The 11,235-nt window shown below is 47.6% G+C and overlaps 1 protein-coding gene across 1 annotated transcript in view; it reads left to right on the top strand.

The window, feature by feature from the left end:
• Positions 1-9,398, top strand: part of SEC31B (SEC31 homolog B (S. cerevisiae)) — a 28,448-nt gene extending 19,050 nt beyond the window's left edge. The window contains exons 19-27 of the mRNA XM_010000827.1: positions 193-233; positions 687-885; positions 1,249-1,572; positions 2,610-2,648; positions 5,398-5,453; positions 6,696-6,842; positions 7,202-7,318; positions 8,030-8,101; positions 8,837-9,398. Coding sequence (XP_009999129.1) covers positions 193-233; positions 687-885; positions 1,249-1,572; positions 2,610-2,648; positions 5,398-5,453; positions 6,696-6,842; positions 7,202-7,318; positions 8,030-8,101; positions 8,837-9,016 — 1,175 coding nt within the window. The 3' untranslated portion in view covers positions 9,017-9,398. The remainder of the gene's footprint in view (positions 1-192; positions 234-686; positions 886-1,248; positions 1,573-2,609; positions 2,649-5,397; positions 5,454-6,695; positions 6,843-7,201; positions 7,319-8,029; positions 8,102-8,836) is intronic.
• Positions 9,399-11,235: the final 1,837 nt, after the last annotated feature.

An 11,235-nucleotide genomic window follows, 5' to 3' on the forward strand; every position in this document is an offset into this window, starting at 1 on the left:
ATTCCTGGCTTGGGGAAAGGGAGGATGGCTTACTGGTTTATGGAAGGCATATGAAGTAATATGAGATGATGCAGATTGGAGGCACTGGGGAGCTCATCAGTGATGTCCTTCACTGGAGCAAACAGAAACTCTCTGATAATCCAGAAGTAAACTTCTTGCATCTTTTAATAAATCTTTTTTAATAAAGGCCTGTCCCACAAGTAGTCATTAGAGGAGACACTAGAGTTACAAGTGTAGTGATCCACTGAGGGAAAATGGGGCTGTGGTTCACTGCTCTATGCCCATCTCACCCTCATATCTCAGTTAAATTTGTGTAGTCTGTCTTAATCTCAGTTCTTGCACAAGAAAACTCTTCAGGAAATTTTGCTTCCACTCTGTATTACTTCTGAATTGTTCCTTTATTATTTCCTCTGGCTGTGCTTCCAGGAAGTCACTGTATGGGAACTGGCTCCTCAGGACTAATCCTTGTGAGAGCTGGGGAGTACTCTGAAGAGTATGGTGCCCATCTTGTTGATCAAGTTATGTGTTGGGAAATCCACCCAAATTGATCAAACCATCCAGGGCACTGACAGCAGCAGCCTATTCCCTTGCCTGAGAAGTGACAGCGATAGAAAGTGCTTCTGCTTATATGTGTATGCACATGACTGTGTTGGCCGTTTGCAAGTTCTTTGCTTTTTTAATTGCAGCCCAACTATCAGTCATCATTTGCCCCCTCAGCACCTTCTCAGCCTTCAGTGCCTTCCCTCTTCACGCCTCAGCCAGTGCCAGCGGTATCTATGACACCTCACCACGTTGCCCCTCCCCAGGCCAGCATGGGTCCACAAACAGGGCCCCCATACCCACAGTACAACTTGGGCTTGGCTCCAGCAACTGTTTCAGGGCCAGGTAAACATTGTCTGATAGTTGTGTCCGTTCTCCAGGTTTTCTTAGACTAAAGTCTTTAACCTGCATGACAGGGTCTGTCGTACTTAGAACAAACAAGTCAGCAGTCTGAGAGGCTTTGCAGTGCTTCTGACACATCTCAGTTATAGCAACTGTTGCTGGATATCCACTGGTATTAAGCATATCTAGGGGTGGAGAAGCCACAGCTACCTTTGTGGCAGAGTTTGGGCTGTGGGGGATACACCTGGCATGGATTTTCTAGGGTATAGCTTGGAGAAGGGCAAACTTATTAGTATGAAAGAAAGCGTCAGGAGTAGTTTGCACATGAAACGAGTGATGCTGATACATTCCCTTTCTCACTTGTAGCTGTGTGTCAGTCTCAGCCATTTGGACCAGCAGGAGTCAGATCGGTTGGACCTGCTCCCTTCCCCAGCCAACCTTCTCTGCCAGGACAGTCCATGCCCATGGCATCTCCTGGTGTTTCACCACCCAGATCTGCCCACTTCACTACAGCCTCAGTCCCATCACCTCAGCTTCCTGCAGCTTGTCCTCTCCCTGTGGCAAGCCAGTCTTCTCTAGGTTTCTCTTCAGCATATTTCAGCCCAATGAACATGGGTTATCCTCAGGGAGGTCCTGGAGCTCCATCTACTCAACCTGTGCCAGCAGCCAGTGTTCCTCCTCCTCCCACAGGTAAGTACTGTTTGTGTGGCTTGTGTCCAGGACACTCCTGGATATGGGGTTTTCACTGTTTAATACACAGGAACCTTCTGTGGTCTGGTCTGCCACCATAGAGGCTGGAGGTGGTGCTGTGACTAACCGTACAGGCACATTGTGCTGAGTCTTGTGGTGATGGTGAAACAGTACTGATGACAGTTTCATTCAGTCTGTCCAGCTGCTCAGTCTGCCAGGTTGCAGTTACATGCTTTCTCTTCAGGTCTCCAGTGCACCCTGAGTAGTCATCCACTGCAAAAGCATCTGCTCTGACTGAAAAACTGGTAGTTCCCAGGGAATGCCTGGTGGAAGGTTTGCTGAGCTCATCCCTGCTTATGTAACTTATACAAGAAGTGCATTTGAAATGCTGAGAGAGCAGGATGCTGCTTCTCTGTCTGTGGGATACCCCTTGCTTAGCTTCAGGATAAAATTCCTCTGGCTGCTATGCTCTATTTCTCCGTGGTTTTTCCTGTTGTTCTGAAGTGCTTGACTGGCACTTCCGTATTCCTCTGTGCAATGCTCCAGATCTGGAGCCTTTCCCCTCTGGGTCTTTAGTTTTAATTCAGCCCAGGCTGCAAGTACTGTGAAGTCCTTGCTAGCACAGCAAAGAAAAATGAAGTGTTGTTGGACTTAGTTCCCAGTGGCTGGGCATCCCCTCTTTCTATTTCCCACAACATCACTGTATCAAAGTTAGTACTTTATGTGCTGACTCAGGAGACAGGTTTAGCCAGGCTGTGGAGAACCCTAACAATGAGGCTGTCAATTCTTAGAATTTTGAGCAGGTGCTCCTCCAAGTCACGTGTATTCTGAGAGTGAAGGAACTGAAACTTTTAGGTTTCCCTCCGCCTGGAATCTTTTGCTGGGCTGTGTTTAACCAAGGATAGCAAGCATGTGTTCTAAGCTAGGGCTGGACAAATTCCTTCTGAAAAGCTAACAGGAATACTAGTCCAGGGACATTACTCACGGAGTAAAAGCTGTTGGTGATTATGACTCTCCCATCCTACCTTGATTTTCAGGTTTCTTCCCTTGGCTAGATCCCCACGTGGATCATTCAGGTAGTACCCAGAGAAGCCACCCGACCTGCAGGGGAGGCGATGTTGCTGCTTACAGTGAAATGTGGGGGGTGTGTGCACGCTTCACTGTGTGTGCATGCATGCTCATTGCTGTTGTTTCCTTGCATGCCTGTACAGCTGGGCTAGTGGGCATACTTGTCCTGTGGACGAGTAAGTGACATCTGGGAATGTCAAAAGTTAAATGAAAGCACTGTGATCTTACTGACTGGTTTGGGTACAGAAAGCAGGTGTTCCAGCTTGTTCCTTCTCTACTTCCCTCCAGTCTTGGAGGAATTAGACCATTCTCAGTCTCTGTGTCCAGCAGTTGCCAGGCCAACAGAACAGGGAAGCAGCCCCTTTTCCTTACTTGGTTCTTTAGGCAAGGAATAAGCCACTGATTGTAACTTTCCTTGTTTTCTCCCTGTTACACTCCCAGCCTTGTACTTGTGCTTTCCCAGGTGGTTTGGAAGAGGTAGGTCCCAGCATGAGCAGTAGTGGTGGAGAGCTTCCCAAGCAGAATTTGGAGGCTCTATTCCAAGTACAACTGGAAAGCCCTTTTGGCTTTAGTTACAGGACAAGTTTTGGCTTTGAATCTCAGTCCAAGGTTTTCTGACTGACGATTTGTACTTTCTCTCCTTGGGTTTCATTGATGATGGAGAGTAGATATATTCCAGTCTACACTGTCAGTGGGATAAGGCTCAATGCCTTAGTGGGCTGTCTCTGCACAGTGAGCTTTATTAAGGAAACCTGTATACTTGGTAGCCACACCACCAAGCAAGCCATGCTGTGTGAAGTGGGACTCTAGAAAGGGAGTTTGTCCCTTGAGCAGAGAAATAAAAAATCTCAGTGGTTCCCTTTTAAAAGCAAGATGATTCCACGGCAAGGATTTCAAACACTTCCCCAGGCTGAAGTTGCCTGGGAACTTCACTGGAAATTCACTGATGGGAAGTTCTCATCCTCTGGTAGCATTTTTCCCCTCAGTTTTAATGGCTGCATACAGCACACCCATATCTGCAGTGCAAACTGGCTTCCTTGAGAGTGCTTTCTTGCCTGCTATTGGTTTTTTGGTTTTGATGGGCACTTTTCTTTAGTCCGGAAGGGGACTGTAAGGTTAGTCAATCTGACTGACCAAACTTGCTTGCTTTGGAAATTCCTGAACATGATCTGAACAGCTCATGAGCGGTCTCACTAGCACGATGACGAGAGATGTCCACTTGTAGCAATCCCACGCTCCTGGGGAGTGTCAGGGACAGGGTGAAGGACAACACCATGCTGGCTGATCTCCTTTCTGGCTAGTATAATCCCCGACTCCAGCCTGTGCTGACTGTCTTGTGTTTTCTAGGGCAGGCATTGCTGGAGACTGCTGCCATGTGCCACTTCTTTCAGAGTTGGTGAGAAATCCTTTCACAAGTGGCATAGGCAAGATAGCCAGAGTTTCATCCCAGCAAAATGCAGCAGGGTCCTGTTGTCTCTTGTTTGTTGATTAAGTGCCTGGCTTAAAGACTATAATTTAAATAGCTGTTTCCTGTGAGGATTCAAAGTGCCACTGGGTTGGAATAGTGCCAGGGACTGCTAGGCCACAGACTCGGTGGGGGCCAGCAGAGTTCTAGGGCACAGAATCCCCAAGCTAGAAATAAGTGCCAACTTAATTAAACTACTGATCCAAACTCATCAGAAAGTGAGTCTTGAAATCATGGGAAAAGGGAGGGCAAAAAGAGGCTGCCAGAATTTTAATAATAAAGGTAATTAAAGTAATGAAGCACCTTTTGCATGTTTCCCCTGTGATTTTTAAAGCTCAGTTCAGGATCAGTGGCTCATTAAGTGTGGCACTGAGCTCCAGCAATTTTGATATTGCCCTTTAGAATTATGCCACTTTCTCACAGATTATTCCTGTCTCATCAACTTGAGGTTATTAATACTGGGGTGACAAAAGAAGCACTAGGGTTTTGTCTAGAGATGCAGGTACCCTTACAGGACAGCAGCAGACAAGGTAGTTGGAATTTGACCTTCGCAGAATGAAGTGCAGTCACAAGTCTTTTGATGTGATTTTTGTCTGATGGGTTTTTAATTACTTGCAGTGAGGTTAGAGGCTAGGTACCACAGAAGCGACTGCTGAGACAGCCTCTGCTCCCAAGGCATTTACTGGTTAAGTCTGTTCTGTTCTGGTTGGGAAGCCAGTAATTTTGCTAAGCTTTGGTTCTGAACATGAGTTTGGAAGGAGCAAAATTTTAACCCACCCCAAACTTTTTCCCTCTTTATCACAGTAACCTGCATTGCTGTGGACTGCCACCGTGAGGCACTCCTGCAAGTGCTGGTCAGAAGCCATCCGAGATTTTATGTTTGGGGAAGCCCGGGAGCTCCATGAACCCTGATGTGCACACAGATGCAGGTCCTGACCAAGGCTCAGGCCTGACTCTGAGGCTGACTTCTGCAGCCTGTGCAGAATGCAGAACGCTTCAGGTAGCTGCAAACAAGCTTTCTGTGTGGGAGCAGGTGTGTGGCAGTTCAGTCTGATCAGACATCACCGCCTGAGTCCTATGCATGTATACAGCTGTTAAAAATGTTACTAAGAAAGAGAAGCATGAGCAGTTCTGTGATCTGGGCCTGAAATTCTTCAGTTGAACTGGTCTGAAGGTGGGAGCCACAGACCCTGTTGCTGAGGGAAGTTCCAAACCATGCAAGCAACCGTGAATTGTTGTTGTTGCCACTTTCTAGAAGTCTGACGTTTGTGTCTTATTCTTTCTCCTGGCAGCTCAGGAACCTTGGACTGATCCTTCCACTGTGAGAGGAGGCCTTCAAAAGAAAAAGGTAAGCTTTCAGCTGCAGTGTGTTGGTTGTCTTTTAGCCAGGGAGTTCCATGTGACAGATACATTCCTATAAATGCTTCCTGTCACATTCAGCAGCTCTCATTCCATGTTGGTCTCTCTACTTCTGCATTACATGCATAGCTAAGACTGGAGTCCTAAGTTATCTTGTCCCTTTGTCATCCAAACCTGCTTGCCATTCTCCAGGGTGGGTGTTCTGTAGCATGGTAAGCATCTGTGATGCTGCATCCACTGTCAGTACTTCTCAGGCTGAGTACAGTTGCTTGTTGCTAGAAATACAGGTTTAATCTTACTCCCTTACACACCTGTTTTGATAGTGGCTGGAGAGATCATGCTCACTTCACATCTGACAGTTGGGAGCATCATTTCCCCTCAGCGTAAGGAGACCTACAGTGATTTTCCTCAGATGCTGATACCAACTGATAAGGCACTTCTGCTGAAAGAAGCTGGGACAGGGGTAGCTGTGTGAGCTGCCTGCTGCATTGGCTCTGCTGCTTTCTGCCTTGTAGTGGTTTTACTGGAGGACCTGTGAGCTGAGCTCTTTTGCAACAAATGCTCTCAGTACCCCATTTCTATCACTGCTGCCTGCTGGCAGGTGTGACAAGAAGCTTCTTTGGCACCATTCCCACCCCCTACTCCTCTTCTTTAGCTTGGAACAGACTTCTCGCCCTTTTTCTGGCAGCATAGCTGGGAACCTGCTTCAGGCTGTGCTCACTACAACAGGATTAGCCTCTTGTTAAAGCCATCTCCTTTTGATCTAGCCCTGTCGGAGTGAATCTATCCTGACTCTCTGGCTTAGCAGGGGCACGATGAAGTGTTTGCAAGAGGATTCTCCCCCCATGTCGTGGGATTTTCCCCAACACTTGCTCTGTTGGACACTTTACTGCTGCTAATCTCTACATTCAGGACTCGTGCCGTCGCAGAGCCAAGGCGGCTTTCTGAGGACCCGTGCTTTCAGGGGCAACGGATCTGTTTGATTGAACAATTCCAGAGGAGTTTTCTTGCTGTCGCTTTGACTGTTCATCTAGGATGCAAGAGGAAGGGCCCCATGCTCTGAGTCAGGGGGCTGAAAGAAAAGGGATGTGTTACACATCATCTTGAGAACTGGGCACTCTGCAAGTTAGTAAGGAAGTTGAATTTGACTGCAAATAGTGTAACCAACCCTCCTTCCTTCAACTTGGTTTTCTTGATTTATATTTTTTTTCTTTCTTTCTTTTGCTTATAGTTACCTGAGAAATTTACTCCTCCAGCCCCCATCACAGCTCCAGTAATGAGCCTGCCTCCTGAGCCCCAAGGGATTCATCCTCAGCTGTCCAGGTTGCAGGAATCTGGCCAGTCACCCCCAGGAGCACCCAAGGAAGGCAGCCTGCAGGTACCCAGGGAAACAGCCACCAACACATTGTCAAGTAGAAAAACAACTCAGCTTTTGACATTCTTATTGACTGGCAGCTGCAGGGCTTATGTTGCTCCCCAGCCCTTAAAGACATCTGTGGCTGACTGTTAAGAGGAATTGCCAGGTTGGAAAATGACACCTGGGTATGGCTGAGAGGGAGGCCAAACAGGCTGTCAGCCTGCTGGGAGTTGGGAATCCACAGAGGCCTGAAGCTGTACCAGAGTCTGAAGATCTCTGTGCTTCCAGGTGTTCTCTGGGTTTGCAAGGGGATAAAATTCTTCTGTTTATAGTTGCAAGAGTTCACGTTGCATTCATTCATCTGTTTCTCTCTCTGACAGTATCAGCAGCTACCTGTGGAGAGGGTTGAGAGGAAGGAGGTGCCTCCTGAGCACCAGGCTCTGAAGACCACATTTGAAGGGTTGGTGCAGCGCTGCTCTGCTGTTGCCACTGATCCAGTAAGTCCTCCTTTCTTTGATATTTGGCCTTTTTGTCCTCATAGATGTTTGACTGGTGCTTTATTCTTTTGGTTGTCAAAAGAGAGGAGGAGTCTTGTCCCTTTAACAGTTTATCTCCATCTGACTCCTTCCTTTGTAGGCTTATCTCTCTCTTGGGAACTGAGATGCATTCTCTAGCATCCATCCACTGCTTCTCATTCCCTCTCCTGGCTCTTTTCTCTGAAGGAAGTAGAAAAAATCATAGAATCATAGAATGATTTGTGTTGGAAGGGACCTTAAAGATCTTGACCCCGCTGACTCAGTTTCCTTTTTCATTGGATTAATAGTTTCTGTAGAGCTGGTATTACCAGCTATCTCAGAGTTTGCAGGTAAGGGTTGAGATACTCTGGCTGGAAGAGAAAGCCAGGCAGTCTTTATGTCCAAGTCACTGTAGTGTCTCCATCGTAGTTCCTGGAAGGCTGTTGGCATACATGTCATGTTGCATGAATTTATCAGGCCAGACTCTCTGGAACCAGAAAAGCAGTGCACAGTGAGGATGAAGGCACGGCTGATTTGTATCACAGTCTTTGGCTGTCAGAGGCTGAGATGCAGCTGAATTGTAAGGTGCTGTGGGAGGAGCAGAGGAGGGGAGGGACTGAGTGGGGAAGAGCCTGGTTGTGGCAGAGGTGGCTTTGAAGCTCTGGTAGAGCTAGCAATGCCTGTTTCACTTAGAAAACCCGGAGGAAGCTGGAGGATGCGTTGCAGCGGCTGGACTGTTTGTATGAGAAGCTCCGTGAGCAGGCGGTAAGTAGATGCCACCATTCCCTGTGGTCCAGCCAGGTTTCTGATCCCCCCTTTACACAGAGCTGTGGGCCTTGGTGTCTATCCCAGTGTTACCAGAACATACGCTCTTGGGAAAGCTAGGGCAGTGCCAAACCTTATTATTGCACCTTGAATCCAGCCAGCCTTATCTTGTCTTCCTTAAACTTGGCCCAGACATAGTGTAAGAAATAGCTAGGAAGGTTATCTGCAGGGTCCCTTTGCCTCCAGGAAGTATACTGGCATATAGACAGGTTCCACATGGGAATGGGTAATAGGGTGAACTTGTTAAGTGTGAACCTAGTGTAACCTCCAGCTTAGAAAACTCTGAAACTGCTGATGCTAGTTTCTGGAGGGATAGCTATCAAGGGGAAAAATCCTTTTCACATATATCCTTGTCCTGAGTGTTCATATTAGGCCTGAACAGAGTCAGGGTTCTGTGCTAGATGGAGCTTTGGCCTCCTTGAATATATTCAGTAAATGCTGAAGTGTCATTACTTAGAACCTGTGTTCATTTTAACCAGACTATTAGATTAGTGTTTGTTGTGGGCTGAGAAACTGCAGAAAGAAGCAATCTATCCTTCTTGACAGTGCCTGACTGTGTAGGTAGCTGCTGTTTGGTGAGGATGAGGTGGAGAACACGAGGGAAAGGTGTGGAGGAAAGGGTGACCTGTGTTACAGTGCTGAACATGTTGACTCATTTCTGCTCCCTCCCCACAGCTCTCTCCAACCATCCTCATGGGTCTTCATGAAATTGCCCGCTGCATTGAAGCTAGGAACTACCAACAGGGTCTCCTGGTTCACACCCAAGTGGTGAGCAGCAGCAGTTTCAGTGAGGTGTCTGGTTTCATGCCCATCCTGAAAGTCCTCATGACCATTGCTGGCAAGCTGAATGTGTGAAGTGTGGAGCAACTGGAACAGAGCACACTGAGAGCTGGTGGACCTCTTCACCTGTTGATGTGCTGCAGGTTATGGACTCTCCTTCTGACTCTGGAGAAATAAGTCTGTGCCAGTGCCTGGAACTGTGCTGGGCCACTGTGCCTGGCCTCATCCACTCTCCAGACAGACAACTGGGGCTTGGGACTCCTGGAGACTGTTCTTTCTCTTCTTTCTCACTAGTCTGAGGCCACTTCCCAGACCAGGAATCTTAGTTTCAGGCTGTCCAGGTTGCCCAGAGCTTCTCTTCTTCCCTGTTTTCCTTGGCACAAATGGGAAATTCCTTCCCACCCAGGCTGACCTTGCTTTCTTGTTTTAGGGGACAAACAGGGCTGGCACCTGCAGCAGACAGAAGAGCCTCAGGCTCTATTCCCTGCTGCAGTGTAAATTGCCTGAGTGATAGCTGAGCTCCCTCAGGACCTAAGCTGGAGTGTCCTTGCTCTGTTGGGCTACAGTGAAGATCTCTCCTCTGATTTCTCCTTTCTCTTCATTCTCATCTTGACTCACCTTCTCACCCTTGACTCACCTTCTTACCCCTCTGCACCCATATCCTTGCTACAACTCGGATAACTACCAACCTGCTCTGGGCTAGCTTTGGTTCTCTTTTTCTTCTTCACCCAGCCCTTTCTTTTCATAGTTGAATCTCCTGTTCATCCTGTATTCCCTCTCCTTTATAACTTTTCCTCCATAAGCTGCAGGTTTGAACGCTTTTTGTTTCAGACCTGGGACAGGTTCCCCCTTCCAGCTTCTGGGACCCTCCCATTCAGGAATTACAGCCAATTGGAATGCTGTGTGTGCTCCTCCCTGGAGCCGGGTGCATTCTGAGTTTGGGCTAAAAGCCACACACTTTGGTTTTTGGCTTTTTTTCTTTATTTTAGGTGGTTGGCCTTTTGCCCACTGGTGTTATCTAGTAATTATCTATATCAGGCTTTTCAGACAGTCTGTGGGCTTTAAGAGCAGAGGGGTTTTTTCATGTCTCATAAAGAATCCCTTCAAACTACTCTGACCAGCCCAGGCTTGAGCAGGAGGAGAGAACTCACTGCTCCAGGTATGGTGCATTCATTCTGTCTACAGTAACAGGTACATGCAGAGGTGGTTCTCAAAGGCCCCTTGACACTGGTGGCAGGAGGTGATGCTGTCAGGTCCCAAGGATATGGCATTTCCTCTGGGTTAAAATTGATGAATGAAGCACATTGGTCCTGGGGAAGAAGTCTAGGAAGGCAGATGGGATTTTAGGCCACATCTGTGTGTCTTTCCCTCTTCTTCTCTCTTGCCCTCTTTCGTGCTAACCAGGCAGTGTAATTCTTGGGCCCTAACTGGAAGCAGGACTTCTTCCCAATGTTTGGCTGCAGCCAGCCCCTGCTTCCTCTGCTTGCTGCTTGAGTGCTAATGCCATCATGGGCTGGTGGTTCAGTGACTTATGTGAATCAGCCTGCTCTACCATGAGACTCAGGAGGGAGGGGAATCAGAGCAAAGAGGGAGAGGACACATCTCATCCTATCCTTTCCAGGTCAAAGTGCCTCCTCGTTGCTGCTGTGTTGTTTCTATTGCTGCAGTTTGATGCACTGAGGATTACAGAACAGTGAAATAAAAGCTGTGTTTTGTGATACTGCTAGCTTTTTTTCATAGGCTGGTCACCTCTGGCTACAGGGAGTTTCCTTCAGTTTGTAAGGCCACCCACCAAGAGTTGTGTCATCAGCTTTGGTGAAAGAGGGGGGACTGAGAATGGTGTGGGGCAAACCAGATTGTGGGCTCTGCTGGTGTGGGCAGCAATGGTCCTGGTGTGGTGAGACCTCAGGCCTTACCCACTCCCTAAAGCTGTGGGGTCAAAGAACTGATCTTCTGATCACCCACCTCAGCTGTGACTGATCACCTGCATCAGTCTCAAGATGGTCCCTAGGATGGCTGAGGTTCTCTTCAGCAATCACAGCAGTATTGGGGATTTTACACTTGATGTTGGGAGTTACAAGTATGTCAGTAAGTAAATGGAAAGTTCTGGATGAGATCTTCTCCTGTTGGAAATATTACACCACTGAAGCTGTGCCACTTAAACCAGGATGAGGATCAGACCTGTGTGGAAATCAGATGTACACCATGGAATAGTCCATTTGGTGGTAACTTCCGAATCTATTGGCTGATTTAATTTAAGCTTTTATGGAGATCAGGCTGTAAGGAAACATCAG

Source organism: Chaetura pelagica, unplaced genomic scaffold, assembly GCF_000747805.2.
Source record: "Chaetura pelagica isolate M959 unplaced genomic scaffold, ChaPel_1.0 scaffold166, whole genome shotgun sequence".
Classification (NCBI taxonomy): Eukaryota; Metazoa; Chordata; class Aves; order Apodiformes; family Apodidae; genus Chaetura; species Chaetura pelagica.